Source organism: Furipterus horrens, unplaced genomic scaffold (genome assembly GCF_987537825.1).
Source record: "Furipterus horrens unplaced genomic scaffold, mFurHor1.1.pri manual_scaffold_12, whole genome shotgun sequence".
Lineage (NCBI taxonomy): Eukaryota > Metazoa > Chordata > Mammalia > Chiroptera > Furipteridae > Furipterus > Furipterus horrens.
This window is the reverse complement of record NW_028327182.1, coordinates 67,308,990-67,329,068: the sequence shown is the minus strand read 5'-3', so window position 1 is coordinate 67,329,068 and position 20,079 is coordinate 67,308,990. Positions and strand designations below refer to the sequence as shown.

The 20,079-nt window shown below is 35.7% G+C and overlaps 1 protein-coding gene across 1 annotated transcript in view; it reads right to left on the bottom strand.

The window, feature by feature from the left end:
• MYO16 (myosin XVI) overlaps nucleotides 1–14,888 on the bottom strand; it is a 654,868-nt gene extending 639,980 nt beyond the window's left edge. The window contains exons 1-2 of the mRNA XM_090257968.1: nucleotides 14,814–14,888; nucleotide 13,743 (exon numbers count right to left, since the gene is read on the bottom strand). Coding sequence (XP_090114094.1) covers nucleotide 13,743; nucleotides 14,814–14,888 — 76 coding nt within the window. The remainder of the gene's footprint in view (nucleotides 1–13,742; nucleotides 13,744–14,813) is intronic.
• Between the last annotated feature and the right edge of the window lie 5,191 nt (nucleotides 14,889–20,079).

Here is a 20,079-nt window from a genome sequence, read left to right as displayed (position 1 = left end):
TGAGCCAAACCAGCCAGGGGCACAGAACACTGTAGTGCTGGCACAAAAACAGACATACAGTAATTACTGACTAAAGTAATAAGAATTTCATGAAATAATTTTCACTGTGTTTTCTATTGTACAGTATGGTATAAAGTAAAAAGCTAAAGAAATAATGATATATTATAATCCAGAGGAGAATAAATAGTATATTAATGAAAACACTGGGAACTAATAATTGAGGGCTATAGCATAATAAAATGTGAGAAGGAAAATACTAATATGCAAGTGAACCAAAACATGTTAATCATTTTAATAATAAAAAATAATCAAACAACCTGTTCAATAGGAAAAGGTAAGGATAAAGAAGTCAACATGTGGGTTTTGTACAACTACCATCATAATTCATCATCTAAACCAGGATCCTTGAGAGGGAAAGAAGTTACTACTAATAATTACTCAAGGACAACAGCTACAATCAGTGATTGCCCCCAAAACCTATGATGTGTGGTAACTGTAGTTTTAATCCATTCTACCACTATTCTTGGCTTCACTTTAAGAGTGCCTCTACTCTCGCCCTTGAAACACCTTTCTAATGTCTTTTCCATGATCAAATATCCATTCCAAAATGTTGTACAAAAATCCTTAAAAACTAAATAGTATCAATAAGAATGGACTAAATTACACTATGGTAAAATCAACCCCAAATCTCAGTGGCTGAAAACAAGCAAAGTTTCTTTGTCTTTTATGTCACATTCCCATCAGAGGTAGCTAGGGGGTTTCTATTCAGCTTAGGGTTAAACATTGCCAGTCACTGTGCTAGGGGGAAAAGAGTGTTACAGCCTCATACCACAAGTGAGTAGTATGCCCTGGAAAAATATAAAACACTTTCCATCTGATTTGCCCAACTCATCACATGGTGCCACCCAACCATGAAAGGCTAGAAGATGTGATCTTCCCTTTTGCCTGGAAGAGGTGAAGTGAAACTATTGACAAATATAATTCATGACTGCCATAAAAATATATTTGCAATTCAATATCTTCTTGAACCTTGCTCTTGGGGAGTTGTTGTTGTTCTGAAAGGGAGGCAATCTACTCTCTTTCTCTGTTCAGTATGTTTTTATTTCTGATTTCTGTCTTCCTTTGTATTGTATTTATAATTTCTAATAAATGTATTTAAGTCTGCTACTGCTACAGAAATGCTGCATAACAAACCATGTTTGACATATAACACTTTTTTGTACTAACTCTTCTACTTAACACTTAGCAAGCAATGAGGCATGCCTGTACAATCTCTGAGATCAGTACAGCCTGGAAAATAGCCATATTTTTCAAAGTACAAATTAGAAAAACTTCCCTTTCCCAAACAGGGAAAGTGATGATTGTAACACACAGGTAGTATTTCTTTCAAGACACAAAAATCTGACAGTTCATTTAATACTCTGGGATGTAGAGCACACACAAAATTCTATATACAGAATGACCCTACCATGTAAGTGTAATATTAATATGTGTGTACAATACATAAGCTCTGCAAAGGGACTTTAAAGGTTGTTATTCCTGAGTGATGGCATTAGAGGCCATTTTTAACTAGATAGGAGAAGGTGAAAGGATTAGCCAAAGAACATACATGTATAACCCACAGACACAGACAACAATGTAGTGATGGCCAGAGGGAAGGGTCTGGGTGGAGGTGGGCAGAGCTGGGGAAAATGAAGACATCTGTAATAGTGTCAGCAATAAAGAGAAAGAAAAAAAATAATTCTTCTTTATATATTTTCTTTGTTCTCCAGATACCCTGCATACACTTGTATTTATTTACACTGTTATATAAGAAATAAATGTACGCTTCCATCCTGGCTATATTAAGATGTATTTGTCTTTCTCTGAGAAGGTTGACTTAAGGACCAGATGTTAATCTCTGCCTACAGGTGTATTACGGCTTTGGCTGCTTTTAAATGCCATTTAATTGTATAGTTATAATAACCTGGAGATTTAAAAATGGATTTAGGTGCTTTCCCACTTTCAAAGAGAATTTTAATGTGAAAAATTGGTTACATATGTATAGAATTGCATGGTGGGCAAAAATTACATATGAACCATTATTCACAGTGACACCAAAAATTAGCAACAACTAACCGCTTTTTATGCTGCCTCACAGACACCTTTAAATTCTTAATTCAAATCCCATTCCTAATCTATGGAATAAATTATCTAAATATGCTGCTAAAACTTGCTGTTCAATTCAAAATGTATATAATTTTTTTTAAACAAGTGTAACCCTTCTAAGCATAACACTGTTTGCTAATTTAAGGTGGTGAAATGTCATTGTCTTTATAACTGAAGGCCTTAAATTGGATTGTAATTAATTAGCTATATAATTGCTATTACTTAAAAAAGAGTTCTCTATTGAAAAAGAATATTTACAATTTGATATTTGTTTCTAGGAAGGGAGTAGAGAATCAGACTGCATAGATCCAAATCTCTACTTGCTGTGTTTTTTGGCTAAGTTACTTCATCTCTCTCAGCCTGTCAAATGGAGTTTTAATAGTACCCACCTTATTTTCATATATACATATATATATATATAATTTAAAATGTTATAAATATACCATATTTTCTAAAATGAAAATATTTTAAACTAGCTAAGTAAAATTTTATTTTTTTAAAGTTTATTTCTTCATTTATAGTGTAAAATGATCACTTATGATTCTTTTTGTTAATTTTAATTTATTCTTTAAACATTTTAAAATATGTTTTTTAATGTTGACACGATTACAGGTTCCCCATTTTCCTCCTTTGCCTATTGCCACCCAACCCCCTCCAACCCACCCCCTCTTTCCATAGGTCATCAACACACTGTTTTCTGTGTCTAGGGATTATGTATATATGTTCTTTGGCTAATTCCTTCTCCTTCTTTCATCCAATTCTCCCTTCAAATCTATGTATTCTTTATTCATTTACTATGCTAGCATGTTTTCTAATAATCTCCTACTATATCTGGGATATGGGTATGTGTTTTATGTATGCATCCCATATATGTATATAACTTATTATATTTCATAAGTGTAATATAATTTAAAATAGTTAGTGCTAACTGAGTGCTTATTTTGTGTCAGGACCAATTCTAAAAATGTTTCTATGTTAATTTATTGAATCTTCCAAAAATTCTTCCACTTAAGTTTATAGGTTGAGTCTCAGGTAATTTAAAATAATTTGCTGACTATTAAGCATTATTATAAAAAGCAACTTAATTATTACTCTATCCTTTAACTTATCATAATTTTGCAATTATTTAATTTTTACTTAAATATAAATCTAAGCCCAAATATATGTGATTAATGATAACCCTTAGAATATCTTCCTAGTGGTTCACTATTACTCTCAATTCAAAATGATCTATAAGAGGAAATTAGTGTCTCATAACTAAATAACAAAAGTTTTATATGCTAAGAAAGGGAAAATCATTGAATCTCAGACTCCTCTTTAAATATACTGATAAATTATACCTCTACTAAACAAACTCTTAAGACCAAAAATCATTTACTATTACTATCTAAAAAACATTAATTTAAGTCACAAATAATAATTATTACAGCTGATAATTATTATAGCTGTAACAAAATTTTGTCTAAAGTTGTTCTAATAAGTATATACATGACTTTGAATAATATTTGATCAGAAATCATAGATAATGCAAAAACTTTATCTAATTATGTGTATTTAAACTGATTCAGAAACAATTTCAATAGAAAATAAATTGCAGAGAATCACTTCTTACTTTGGATCCTTAATTTTTAATCTTTTGGTAATTTTTAATCTTTTAATCTTTTTAATCTTCTCAATAGGATTTTAAAGTATTGTTAAATTATATCAAAAAGTATAATAAATGATATGGAAAAACAAGTTATCAAAAAGCATGATTCCATTTTTACATAAAGTAATGTATGTGCATCTTATATGTAAAATATCTTCTTTTGTAAAAAGAGTGGCTGGATATGTACCAATAAACTAGCAGTTACTATTTTCTGCCTGGTGATACTGAGAGTGGTTTTAATTCCTTCATTTTTCTTGTCTTTGTTTTCCAAATTTTCTACATTGTGCCAGAATCAGCTTTGTAATTTAGAAAAATTACAGAACTATACAAAATCCAGAAGTGATTAAATTATTATCATTCATCATTCTAACACTTTGTCAATGGATCCATTTTCTTTTCCTTTTCTATATTTATCCATAGAAATGCAACAATACATGCCACAATTTCATTTCAATTAATTGTAAAATTAGCCTCTGTGAAGAAGTAACAAAAAGAAGATATACCACCTTTCTAACTATTCAAAATTACTGATATATAGCTGTATTATAATATTTCAAGTCCATTATGCTTATATGTGATATTCATACTGAAATACAAGGTTCAAATCTTCCATGTGCTAACTTTTAAAATGTTAGCAATCCCCCAAAATATTATAATCACGTATGAAAAGCTTTTCTAAGTAAAGTCTCTTCTAGAACCTTTTGCATCTGAATGCAGGAATTTCCAGTGAACAATGCTTTCAACCCTGTCAACTTGATGTATGGGTCCTTTTTTAATCCTAAGGCTGATTTACAAATGTGTTCCAAAAAGTAATTCCCATATCACATCCTGAATACCTTCTTTGATCAAAACATGAAGAACAATATATATGTACAAAAGAAAAATTCTACATGTATATATATATTTTTAAGAGCAGAAATGCTCAGTTGGTTGGGTGTTATTCAACTAAACAAAAGGTCATGGGTTTGATTCTCAGTCAGGGCACATGCCTGAGTCGTGGGTTTGGTCCCCAGTCGGGGTACATACAAGAGGCAACCAATTGATGTTTCTCTCTCACATTGATGTTTCTCTCTTTCTCTCTCCTTTTTCCTCTCTCTAAAAACAAATAAATAAAATCTTTTTAAAAAGCAGAAATGAAAACCAGACAACCACCATTGCTCCTTTCATTTTGTTTAAAATATCCAAAACATATATCATAAAATTTTGCAAATCTTCAAATATTATTTCTCTTTGAATATTTTTTAACATTTCAATATTTACTCATAAACTTGACCTTTATCATCTTCTGAATCTACATTACCAACATTAAAACTATATACTTATAATAATATTGCAATTTTGTATTTTATAAATGATTTTCACCATATTGGGGTGAATGACTCTATAATCCTAGAGGATCAGAAAAGAAAAAAAATCCCTTCATTTGGCCAATCACTATTCATCCTACAACAGTCAACTCAGTCTTCACATGAAATGAAAGCCATCTCTAAAACAGTATACAAGAACACTTGGCAATTGTCCCTGCTGTCTGTCCCCATACCACTGTTTCCTGATATGTACACTATGAGTTAAAATATTCTGATTAAATATCTTGTTCCCTTGGCTGGGTTTGAGTGTGAGAGGACAGTGTCATCTGCTTCTCCTGGTTGAAACATCCTTCCCCTTCAAAAACCCTCAAGTTTAGATATTTTATCTATTTTGCTTTGTACTTCCAGTATCTGTGCAAATGCCTAATGTAAAATAGGCTTAACATATAATTGTGGGACTGGACAGAACAGAAACAAACTGGAATCAAGGTCAAGAGTAAGAAATAAATGACTCATAATCACTGAGTTCAATATACTTTCCTCGCCTTCCATCATCTCTTTGAACCTGAAATAGTCATAAATCATCAAGAAAAGGTCCCCAAAACCAAGGCATCATGATTAAAAGTACTAGAGATTTGAACTAATTAACATAAAACTATTTTCAAAGTAGGAAAAATTTTAAGTCTCCATTGAACCTTAAAATGGCCTTAACAGTACACATTAAATTATTGAATGTGTCTAAATAAATTACAGTCTCTCAAATGAAAAAAAAAATGACAATGCATTGGTTCAATAAACTCTTGAAAATGCCAGAAGAATCTAAACAACTTCACTTGATTCTAACAGTGCTGACATATTCACCTACTTTGTCACATTGCCTAGGGCTACCCTGTGAGAAAGAGTAGAAAGAGAGTAAAGCCTAGTGAGAACATGATAATAAGAAATACAGGTATTATATACAAAAATAGGCGAGAAGAAGGGTGGAGGTTTATAATTAGAAAAAAGACACCTCAATTACTAGAATACATCTTCGAATGAAAATTAGATAGTAATTGTATTTGAATATTTTCTTCATTTTAGCTTGCATATTATATGTGTATGTCATCTGTATATGATTTAGGACTCTGACAGTCCAAAAGAATTTCAACCAACATCTCTAATGATATTAACATTACTATGATGTGATTCTACATTTAGAAATTTGTATTAGTTTACATACACCTCATCCTTTTTGCCATACAATTTTAGTAAATCATAAATAATCTTATTAAGTTCTTGTATCCTTTTTCACTCATCTAAAATAGATACTTCAAAAATATCCTAAATAATTATATTTATTATACTAATTATATGCACCTACATTGAATTATATATTTATTCTATGTAAAGTTAATTAAAATAACACTCATCTTCTGCCATACCCACCCCAAAATTGAAATCTGTCAAATTGTTTTAATAGTAAAAAATATACATTAATTTTCTTCAATATTCTTAAACTATTCTTACAGTATAAGTGTTAAGTGTGTTTATATACTATTTCCTGGATTACTCAAATGTGCAAAACAAGTGTCTACTCAAGGAGAAATTTTAAACTGATTTCCTTTTGCTGGATGCCCTTCATTTCCTCTGTAAAACATCCTAATAGATGTTGCAGACAATCTGGGTACCATACTACCACTAGTCTGGTCTCCAGTCAGCCCAGAGAATTCTATGCCCACCTGTAGAAATGTGAGCTTACCAAGACTGAGTACGTTACTTCTAGCCCAAATATAAATATGTCATTTGTATTGGTTGCGGTTACATAATTTAACTAAATTAACAGATGAACTGAGTATGAAAAGGTGGAATTGTTACTATGAAAAATAAGCTTAATGCTTTGTAAATACAAAGTTGCTCAAAAGAATACTGTCCAATTAGTTGGAGGATAAACAACTTTAAATGCTTGAAGGGAATTTCATAAAACCTAGGAAGACTGCACTCAAATTGTTGCACATATTTCTTTTAGTTCTAGTTCAACTTAAAAATTTTTAAACCTACAATTCACAGGGTATGTAATTTGGGTATAATTCAGTGAAGGAAGAGAACTAACTGAACTGCCAATCTCTGGTCTTGTACTCAGAAAAGCCCTACATCAGTATATTTATATGTATATTTACATTTAACTATTTCAGTACATGCAAACTACAGTATTAACTGAAACTCCTTTATTGATTTTGTTTTGAAATTTTCTGATGTGAGTGAATTGTTACAACTAGATAAAAGCCATTCCAGGTAAGAAATGGCATGTGCAGCTGCCATTGTTAGACAGGTAAAAATTATCAAGTGACATGCAAATATTGGCTTGATATGAGTCTAGAGTGTGTGGCAGTAAACAGGAGAGGTTAATGGGAGATGCATGAAGTAGGACAGCAGAGTCATAGGTGGTAGCTTATGAAATTTAACTTTTAAATTAAAGTCTTTCCTTTTTAATTAATTATATGTTTACAAATTGTTTCTAATACCTAAACACCTTTTTTTCCTGAAGTATACACTAAGTTACTTATTCTTTTTCAGTGGAAAATTGAAAATAGGATTATACCACCTATTTATTAGTTTTCTGTGCCAATCTTTAAAAATATTCATTGTTTAAGATGGAGGTGTAAACAGACACACTGCCTCTCCCTCCACAACTAAGAAGGAATACAACTACCTCAAAACCAGAAACAACCAGAAGTTCCAGAAAATCAAACTGCATGGAAGTCCAGCAAACAAAAATATAAAGAAGAAATACTCATCCAGACGGAGGGGAGAGCTGGGGCGGAGAGGATGTGGTGTGCTGGCGGCAGCAGTGGGACCAGCAGTGGTGGCAGCAGAGGTGGCAGTGGCAGGCTAGCAGAAAGCACAGTCAGACATTTTAAAAAGTCAGGAGGGACACCTGGGGAGCATTCCCAGCTCCTCACCAGACCTTGCAGCTCACGGTCCCAGCACCGTGGAAAATCCAGCCTCATTGCTTCTGACTGTGCAGACCAGTGGGGGTTGGGGTGGAGGCAGAAACTGCCAGTTTCAGCAGAGTACCCTTATTTAAAGGGCCCCAATGGTCCTAGAATGTCCACACACCTACCCACACTGGGAACGACGGCCAGGGCAGCAGCTAGAGGACTGCCAGTCTGGTGCAAAAGTGGAAGAAGTGCCAGGAAAAGGGGCGAGTGCTGGGCAGGTGGCTTTGTTCCCAATCAGACCCCTACCGCACATACAGTGCCACATCATGATTAAACAGGTAGACTGTACTAATGAATCCCTAAGGCTCCGCCCCTTACAATGTAATAGGAGTGACAGCTCTACCTGGGATGTGGAGGCAAACACACACGGGACCCTGTCAGAATGAGGAGACAAAAATGTATGACCCAAAAGGGGGAAGGGATCCAGGTTCCAGTGAAAGAACTAATCGACAAGGAGATAGCCAACCTAACAGATGAGGAGATAGACAACCTAACAGATGCAGAATTTAAAACACTGGTGATAAAGATGTTCACAGGCTTGACAGATATGCTTGAGTATGACAAAAACATAAGAGAAGACGTGAAGGCTATGCTAAGTGAAACAAAGGAAAATCCACACAAAACCAATGGTGAAGGGAAGGAAACCGGGGTTCAAATCAATGATTTGGAACATAAGGAAGAAAAAGTCAAACAGGGCAGAATGAGGAAGCAAGAATTGAAAAAAATGAGGAAAACTTCCCAAATTTTGCGAAGGAGATGGACATAAAGGTACAGGAAGCACGGAAGGTCCTGGGTGAGCTGGACCCAGAGGGGACCACACCAGGACGCATCAAGATTGAGATGCCAAAGATGAAAGATAAAGACAGAGTCCTGGGGGCAGCAAGAGAGAGGTGGAGAGTTGCCTACAGGGGGGTGCCTATAGGACTATCAGCTGATTTCTCAGAGGACGCTTTGCAGTCAGGAAGGGACTGGCAAGCAGTATTCAATGTGATCAAAAGCAACCTACAACCAAGACTACTCTATCCAGCAAGGCTATCATTTGGAATGGAAGGGCAGATGAAGTGCTCCCCCAACAAGGTGAAGCTAAAGGAGTTCATTATCACCAAACCATTATTATATAAAATGTCAAAGGGACCCACTTAAGAGAAAGAAGATCAAAACAATGAACAACTATGACAACAAATGACAACAAACTCACAACTATCAACAACTGAATCTAAAAAATAAGAACAAAATCCAACTAAGTAAACCAGAATAGGAACAGAATCATAGGTATGGGAATCATTTGGAGGGTTATCAGCTAGGAGGGGGGAGGGGAAGAAATGGGGAAATGGTACAGGGACTAAGAAGGATAATCGGTTGGTACAAAATAGACAAGGGGATGCTAAGAATGATATAGGAAAGGGTGAAGCCAAAGAACTTATATGCATGACCCATGGACATGAACTATGGGGGGTGGGATTGCTGGAGGGAAGGGGGGGTACTAGGCAGAGGGGAACAAAGGGAAAAAATTGGAACTACTGTAACAACATAATCAATAAAATATACTTAAAAATAAAATAAAAATACTCATTGTTTTATTTCAAATAATTAGATATATTTATGTAAATGAAATATTTTCTAAGGATGAATTTTCTCAGCCATTTCCTCCATCTACTACCCTCACAAAAATCTGGATAAAAAAGAGGAAGGAACACTTGCTTATAAATTAGTATATAATTAGATATTTCAAAATAAATATCTAAGACAAGTTATTTATGTATATTCATTTCAAATACTTCTATGACTTTTCAAAGCAATATCATCTCCTTTGGGTAAGTTCTATTGGCATTGTTGACACTTCTGTATTGAGCCGGAATTCAGAGAACTCCAGTATAACGTGTGACCTTTGTCACTCTATTCACTTCTCATCGAGTGCCAGTGAGCAACCGGGTATGGGGACAAATGTGCTCAAAACCTATTTTCTTTTCTATGTTATTGTTATGATTGTTACACCATTGTTAACATAATTCAATAACACTACATGTTAATATGTATTTTCAAGCTGGCCTTTAAAAAAATCAAACCACTTATGTTTCTATAAAACAATAGTTTTTCAAGTTTACTCATTTAACTCAAAATTTACAACCATAAACTATGCTGAGGACTAGGGATAGTGCAAAATATAAAATATTGACCATTTCCCTATAGAGAGTATCATCTAGTAAAGAAAGATATAGAAAAATAATAGCAATGGGTTTGGGTTATAGAAAGAAATTTCAGGAAACTAACAAAAAGTTGTTAAAATTCATGAATTTATAGTTTTGTATTTATCTGCATCAATAGCTTATTTGACTCCTTTTTATTACCTTGTTTTAAGAGTCAAACACTGACATTATATATTTTACCCATATGAATTTCCACTCAGAAAAATGTAGAATTAGTTAATTTAATATGGAATCTTTACCTCTAAGTTATCATGAATCTCAAACCATTTGATGATCATGAACTATGATAACTCCAAGTTACCTTACTTATGGATAGTAGCCATTGCAAGTATTGGTTTGAAATATTTGTTAGGAGTCATCAGATATGACCATTAAAATGTTCAAACAATGGTTATGTCTCTTAATCCCTGTGTGGAATTCTCTTCTTTTGATGATACCCCCCAAAACTTGCCTTTAGCATTTATAGAAATCCAATTACCAACATTAATCTTCCATCTCTGGCTTCTTTCTCAGGTTCCAACCAAATGCCCTTTTGCATTATGGTGGTAGATACTAATATCTTTTTAACTGTTTTTAATTACAGTTTACATTCAATATTATTTTGTATTGGTTTCAGATGTACACCATAGTGGTTAGACAATCATAAACTTTACAAAGTGTTTCCTGCCAATATTTCCAGGACCAAACTGACACCATACATTGACTTTATTTCCTGTGCAGTACTTTACATTCACATGACTATTAGTAACCACCAATTTTGTACTTCTCAATCCCTTAACCTTTTCATCTAGTCTCCCAATCCTTCTGTCCTCTGGCAATATCAGTCTATTCTTTGTATCTGTGAGTCTGTTTCTGTTTTGTTTATTTGTTTATATTATTCTTTAGATTCCATATTTAAGTGAAATCATATTTTATTTGCCTTTTTCTGACTGATTTATTTCACTCAGCATAATATCCTCTCAGTCCATCCATGCTGTCTGGGTATATATCCAAAGAAAGCAAAAAAAACTAATTTGAAAGAATATATGCACCCCTATGTTCATTGAAGCATTATTTACAATAGCTAAGTATGGAAGCAACCCAAGTACCTATCAATAGATGAGTGAATAAAAAAACTATGGTACTTCCGGCCAAGATGGAAGCTTAGATGGACACGCTCGGTCTCCCTCTACAACTACAGAGGAATACAACTACTTCAAAACAAAAGATAACTAGAAATTTCAGAAAATAAAACTACACGGAAGCCCAACGTATAAAGTTATAAACCAGTGGCGCCCTTTGGGCAGGTAAGAGCAAAAGGGGGCAGAGCTGTTTGCGGTAGCACCAGGGACAGCGGCAGGGAGAACAATCCCAGCGGCAGGGAGGACAATCCCGGCTGCAGTCGAACCCCGGCAGCTTGCAACCCCAACACTGGGGAAAGCAGCCACCATATCGCCTTGAACAGTGAGGCCCAGAGGGCGGGAGGATGGATCCCGGTCTCCTAGTAGAATAACTGTGTGAATCCATCTTGGACCCCCGCCCCCACACAAAGTGCCACAGCGCTGCGAAAAAGGTTGCTGGACCACTGCCGGTCGCTGGGTTGTGACGACAAAGGGCCACAGCGTGGCGAAAAAGGTTGCAGATTGCCGCCGGTCGCTGGGTCGTGACGAGTACACAGGCACTAGCCCCTATAGCCGGCCCAAGGAAACAAAATGCATCTGTCAAAATGAGGCAGACAACTATAGAAATCCCGGTGGCGCAGCTCACCAGGCAACAGATGAAGAACCTGACAGATGAACAAATAAGAAACCTGTCAGAGGCTCAGTTCAGGGCCATTGTTATCAGGTGGCTTACAGAATTAACAAAAGATCTGGAAAAAGATGAGAAAGAATCAAAAAACACTCATAATGAAAGGAACAAAACCACATACGAGACAGATGGTGAGGAAATAAAATTCAGAGTTCATTTCAACAAACCAAAACACAGGGAAGGAACAAACAGTCAACCAGTGCAGAGAGAAAAAACGGGAAGCAAGGAAAATGATGAGAGGATCAGAAACCTCTGGGACAGCTATAAAAGGCCCAACATAAGAATCATTGGTTTGCCAGAGGCCGAAGAAGACGAACTAGAAATTGAAAAATTAAGTGAAAATATAATAAAGCAGAACTTCCCAAACTTGGGGAAGGAAATAGACTTACAGGTCCAGGAAGCACAGAGAGTTCCAAAAAAACTGGGCCCAGGGAGAACCACTCCAAGACACATTATAATCAAAATGTCAAAAGTTAAAGATAAAGAGAGAATCTTAAAAGCAGCAAGAGAGAAGAAAAGAATCATGTACAAAGGGGTCCCAATTAGACTATCAGCTGATTTCTGAAAAGAGACCCTGCAGGCAAGAAGGCACTGGAAAGAAATATTCAAAGTAATGAAAAGCAAAAACATACAACCACGAATACTCTATCCAGCGAAATTGTCATTCAGAATAGAAGGGCAGAGAAAGTGTTTCCAGGACAAAACAAAACTGAAACAGTTCATTAGATCCAAACCACTGTTATATGAAATGTTAAAGGGACTGGTTTAGAAACAGGAGGATCAAAACTATGAAATCTAAAATGAAAACTGCATCACAAGAAACAACAACAGAAGCTAGGGAATTGAAACAAAGGCAAACTAAACAGGCAACGAGAGTGGAAAAAGAACTATAGGTATGGGGAGCATATTGGGGGGAGGTCAGCAGGGAGGGGGAAGGGGGAGAGGGAGGGAGATGATATAGGAATTAAGGATCATGGTAGGAGGGAATGGAATAGACAGAGAGAGGTTGAGAAGAACTATATGCACAACTAATGGACATGGTCTAAAAGGCGGGGACAAATGGAGGGAGGGGGGTCACTGGGTGGAGGGGAGAAGAGGGAAGGGAAATTGGGACAAATGTAACATTATAATCAATAAAACACATTTAAAAAAAGAAATATAAATAAATAATAAAATAAATTATCCAAAATAACTAAAAAAAAAAAAAAAAACTATGATAGATATATACAGCAAATTACTACTTGACCATAAAAGGAAAGAAATCTTACCACTTACGACAGCATGGATGGATTTAGAGGGTATTATACTAAGTAAAATAAGTCAGTAGAGAAAGATACTATATTTTTAATAGTTACTAATTTTAGTTATTTAGCTTGTCCCAAATGCAATGGTGACTGGTGGAAAGACTCCAAGAGACCCAGACAAAAGATACAAGCTACATCACATCAATGAGGATACACAATCTTAATTACAAATAAAGAATTTCATGGGATGTTGACCACCACTGTGTTTCCAGATCCCACAATGTTCAGCAGCCTATGAGGATCCAATCAAGTCTTCCTCCCCTTACTTCTCTAGCCTCCCCCAACTCTCACTACTGACTTTTCTAGGCATCACGACTCTGTACTTTCTGCTTCCCAAACACAGTTCACCAGGGAAGTACAACCCTCAGCTCATTGCTAAATGTTCCCTAATATTCCAGAAAAATCAATCCTCAAGTTCCTAGGTGTTGCAGCTCTTTAAACATTCAAGCACAGATTTCTTGAAATCTGTTTCAGCACTCAGTAATATCCGACTCAAGCTTTTTGCTTTGATGAAATTCTTGGACATGATTCACTTTACTCATTAGCACATTTACTCAGATATGAACCAACTACTAACCTCCAGTCCTGGTGAAAGATCCTAACCTTTTCCCAGTCCCCAGCTCCACAACACATAGCAGGGTAAGAAGATTTGCCATGAAGCACCTCTGTAGCCCCATAATGTAAATGGAGGGGACAGGACAGGTTGGGTCTGTAAGTCAGCACCTATCTGGAGACAAAGCCACACCAGTTGGTGTCTCAAGGGGATCAGATATAAAGAACTGATCATTCAATGTGAAAAAACTAAAAAGACAAAAAAGGAAATACTAAGGTATCAAACAGAGCTGGTGACAGCAAGATGTGACTCTGACTCCTAGAAGCTTGGTAGAGGGTGATGGAGCTGAAATCAAGGTCTCTAAAGAGAAAATACTGGCCTGCTAATGTCAGCATATTGAAAGGAGTGTGAAAAAACCTGGAATAGTATAATATGCCAGGAAGGAAATGCCAGGGCCAACACTTCTATTTCAAAATCAACTACATAATTTCTAAAGAATTATTAGTATTTACACTCTAGGACATTCACATACATGAATGATATAACGTTGTTTTCAAAAGTATAACAGCACTAGACTCACTATATAGTTTTGTTTTGAAGTACACATAAACCCATGGACACACAGGTGCAAGGTTACAAATCTACAATGGTGCACCTTCTCTATTCTATTTCCTGCACATTTAAATTTTTTAAATTATTTTTACTCTCAATATATCACTAATGAGAACCTTAAATTATAATTTATGCAAAATTTGTAATTAGATTTTCATTACTTAAAATTTTTTTCAAATCAATTTCTATATCATGATGTGAATTTCTGAATTCTTCCAGGATTTGACAGCACTTGTTTTATGTTTTCTACTCTCAACAGTTCACTGACCTTGCAATTTTGTTGCTTCTTCCTTCTGGGGCTAATCCTCAGTTGTGAGTCATCCTCTGATCCCCTTGCTTTCATCTTCATTGGATCCTCTTATGCTCAACCAGTGAGCCAAATCCTAGACTTCTACAGTTTACAGAGATATAATCATCAAAGAAGTATTTTCTTATAGCCTGAAGAAAAAAATAGCAGGAAATGCAGCACAAACTATTTGCCTTTTTATATCTTTTCCCCTTTGCCTCAGTAATATTAATCCTAAAATAATCATATCTGTACTTATTCATACATATACTGAAAAACAAAATTATATTAACATGTCAGCATTTCCTTACACCTCCTTAGAATCAAAGTGCTTTGTCTTTAATGCTAATTTTAAGTAAGTGCATAATAGACCCGAGATGTTTTAATTCAGTCAAAATAATAGCCATCTCACTTCCGGCCAAGATGGAGGCTTAGACGGACGCGCTAGGTCTCCCTCTACAACTAGAGAGGAATACAACTACTTCAAAACAAAGGATAACTAGAAATTCCAGAAAATAAAACTACACGGAAGCCCAACATATGAAGTTATAAACCAGCGGCGCTCTTTGGGCAGGTAGGACGAGAGAAAGGGGGCGGAGCTGTTTGCGGTCGCACCTGGGACAGCGGCGGGGAGAACAACCCCGGCTGCAGTCGAACCCCCGGCAGCTCGCGACCCCAACGCTGGGGAAAGCAGCCACCACATCGCCTTGAACAGTGAGGCCCAGGGGGGCGGGAGGACGGATCCCGGTCTCCTAGCGGAATAACTGTGTGAATCCATCTTGGACCCCCACCCCCAAAGAAAGCGCCACAGGGCTGCGAAATAGGTCGCGGACAGGCGCCGGTCGCTGGATTGTGACGCGTACACAGGCACTGCCCCCTACAGCCGGCCCAAGAAAACAAAACGCATCTGTCAAAATGAGGCAGACAACTATAGAAATCCCGGTGACACAGCTCACCAGGCAACAGATGGAGAACCTGACAGATGAACAGATAAGAAACCTGTCAGATGATCAGTTCTGGGCCATTGTTATCAGGTGGCTTACAGAATTCACAAAAGATTTGGAAAAAGATGAGAAAGAAGCGAAAAACACTCATAACGAAAGGAACAAAACCACATACGAGACAGATGGTGAGGAAATAAAATCCAGAGTTCATTTCAACAAACCGGAATATGGAGAAGGAACAAGCAGTCAACCAATGCAGAGAGAGGAAATGGGAAGCAACGATGAGAGGATCAGAAACCTCTGGGACAGCTATAAAAGGCCCAACGTAAGAATCATTGGTTTGCCAGAGAGCGAGGAAGATGAACTAGAACTTGAAAAATTGAGTGAAAATATAATAAAGGAGAACTTCCCAGACTTGGGGAGGGAAATGGACTTGCAGGTTCAGGGGGCATAGAGAGTTCCAAAGAAGCTGGACCCAGGGAGAACCACTCCAAGACACATTATAATCAAAATGTCGAGGATTAAAGATAAGGAGAGAATCTTAAAAGCAGCAAGAGAGAAGAAAAGAATTATGTACAAAGGGGTCCCAATTAGACTATCAGCTGACTTCTCAAGGGAGACCCTGCAGGCAAGAAGGGACTGGCAAGAAATATTCAAAGTAATGAAAATCCAAAACCTACAACCACGAATACTCTATCCAGCGAAATTGTCATTCAGAGTAGAGGGACAGAGAAAGTGTTTCCAGGACAAAATAAAACTGAAAGAGTTCGTTAGATCCAAACCACTGTTGTATGAGATGTTAAAGGGACTGGTTTAGAAAAAGGAGGATCAAGACAATGAAATCTAAAATGAAAACTGCATCACAAGAAACAACAGAAGCTAGGGAATTGAAACAAAGGCAAACTAAACAGGCAACGAGACTGGAAAGAGAGCTATGGGTACGGGGAACATGTTGGGGGGAGGTCAACGGGGAGGGGGAATGGGGAGAGGGAGGGAGATGATATAGGCATTAAGGATCATGGTAGGAGGGAATGGAATAGACAGAGAGAGGTTGAGAAGAACTATATGCACAACTAATGGACATGATCTAAAAGGGGGGGACAACTGGAGGGAGGGGGGCCACCGGGTGGAGGGGAGCAGAGGGAAGGGAAATTGGCACAAATGTAATATTATAATCAATAAAACACATTAAAAAATAAAAAACAAAACAAAACAAAACAAAACAAAATAATAGCCATCTCAAAGAAGAGACCTAATCTCAGTAGAGAATCACTGAAGAGCATAGCTAGAAAAGAGTAGATATATAGACCAGCAAAGAGGCATGCCCTTAGCCACAACCGTCCTTTTATAACCATAAATAGATTTGATCATTCTTAATGTATTTTTAAATTTTTCATAAAGTCTTGAATTAAGTAATTCTTCTCTGTATTATCTCAGGTATTTCCATGGACTTGGTGGAACCTACAAATTATTTCAGACTCTTGTGCCCGGAGTAGACAAACAGTAAGATAAAAAGTCTTAAACGTTAACTTTCTAGGTCCATTTGGCTTCACTAGGGGTTAGAACAAACATTTATGGAAGAATTAAGACCAATTTTTCACAAACACTTTAAAAAAAATAGAAGAAGAGGGAATGGTTCTCAACTCATTGTATGAAGCTAGTATTACCAAAACCAAGTAGGCATCAAAGTATATTTATATATAAACAGGTTTTCTGAATATAAATGTGAAAAATCCTCAACAAAATATAAGCACATTAAATCCAGAGACATATCAAAAAGTTTATATACCATGATCAAGTAGAATTTATTCCAGAAATGTAAAAGTTAGTCTAACATTTAAAAAGCAATTAATTCAATGTACTGCACTAGTAGTATAAAAACAAACAGACAACAACAAAAAGAAATTGATCATTTCAATAGGCGAAGAAAACATCTGACAACACCATGAAGACAAACAACCCAATTAAAATATGGGAAAAGAACCTGAATAGACACTTCTCCAAAGAGGACATACAAATGATCAATAGACATATGAAAAAATAGTCACCATTAATCATCAGAGCTATCACCTCACACCTATCAGAATGGCTATCATCAGTAAATCAACAAACAAGTGCTGGTGAGGATGCAGAGGAAAGGGAACCCCTCATGCGTTGTTGGTGAGAATGCAGACTAGTGTAGCCACTGTGGAAAACAATATGGAGTTTCCTCAAAAATTAAAAATGAAACTGCCTTTTAATCCAGTAATCCCCCTTCTGAGAATATAAGCTTAAGAATTCTGAAACATTAATTCAAAAATAATTACATGCACCCTATGTTCACTGCAGTTATTTACAATAGCCAAGATCTGGAAACAGTTCAAGTGCCCATCAGTAAATGAGTGGATTAAAAAGCTGTGCTACATTTACGCAGTAGAATACTACCCAACCATAAAAAAATAATAATAAAATAAATTAAATTAAAAAGGAAATATTATTTTTTACAATGGCATGGATAGGAAATCTTACCTCTTGCAACAGCATGAATGGACCTGGAGATTATTATGCTAAGCAAAATAAGCCAGCCAGAGAAAGAGAAATAACATATGGTCTCACTTATATGTGAAATCTAATGGAAAAAAATTAAATAAACTGACAAAATAGAAACAGATATACATGGATACATGGAAGAGACTGACAGTTGTTACAGGGGAGGGGACTTAGGGGACTGGATGAAAGAAGGTAAAGGGATTAACCAAACAACAAATATACATAACACACAAATGCAGAAAACAGTGTTGTGACAGCCAGAGGGAAAGGGGAGTAGGGATACGTGGAGGTGGGTATGGAAAGAGACTTTGCTTGAGGTGATGGGTACACAATACAGTGAATAGATAGTTTTATTTAATTTTACATTTGAAACCTGTATGGTTTTGCAAACCAATGTCACCATAATAAATTCAATTTTTAAAAAGTTTGACAAAATACAACAGCATTCCTTGTTAAAAAACACTTAACAAACTGAGCAGAGAACTTTCTCAACTTGATAAAGAGAATCTACAAAAAACCCTTAGCTAATATCATACTCAATGATTAAAACCTGAAAATTTTCCCTTGAAAATCAGATGTCTGCTCTAACCACTTCTATTCAACATTGTAATGAAGGGTCTAACCAGAACAATTAGGCAGCAAAAATAAATAAATAAAAGTCCTCTAGATTAGAAAGGAAGAAGAAAACTATTTTTATTAACAAAAGACATGTTCTTGTATACAGAATATCCTAAGGAATTCACACACACACACACACACACACACACAAATCTACTAGAATTAATAACTGAGTTCAGCAAGTTCATAAGATAAAAGATACACATTTAAAAATTAATCATATCTAATTATTGACAATGAACACACCAAAATAAAATTAAGACAACAGCTCTATTTATAATAGAATTTAAAATAATAAAATGATTAGAAATAAACAACAAAAGTTTAATATTTATACATTGAAACCTACAAAAAACTGTTGGAAGAAATTAATGACTGAAATAAATTAAAGAACATTCCAAGTTAATGGAATGAAAGCCTTAATATGTAAAGATGACAATACTACCCCAGAATGACCTACAGATTCAATATAAACTCTATCAAAATCCCAGCTGACTTTTGTAAAGAAATCGACAAGCTGGTCATAAAATGTATATGAAAAGTCAAGGACCAAGACTAGCCTAAACAACCTGGAAATGAAGAACATTGTTGGAGGACAAACATTTGCCAAGTTTAAAACTTACCGAACAGCTACAACCATTCAGTGTGATACTAGCATAAGGACTGACACATAGATCAACAGAATAGAACTGAGAGTCCAGAAATAAATCCTTACATTTATAGTCAACTGAATTTTGACAATGCTGCAAATAGAGTAAGAAGAGTTTCCCAGCAAGTGGTGCTAGGACAACTGGGCATCCCCATGCAAAATAATCAAGTTGGACCTCTACCTTACACATGCAAAAAATCTCAAACAGTATATCATAGACTTAAATGTAAGAGATAAAATGATAAAACTCTTAGAAGAAAACATAGCGGTAAATCTTTGTTGCCTTGGATTAGGTAATGTTTTTTTAAGGACAAGTGGTAAAAGAGGATAAATTGAACTATAGAAAAACATAAAACCTTTGCTGTGCCACCAATAAAGTAAAAAAGACAATGAGAGAAAAGATTTGCAAACCATATGTTATAACAGACTTGTATCCAGAATGTATAAAGAACCTTTACAATTCAACAATAAATAAAACGATAACCCAAGTAAACAATGGGCAAAGAAT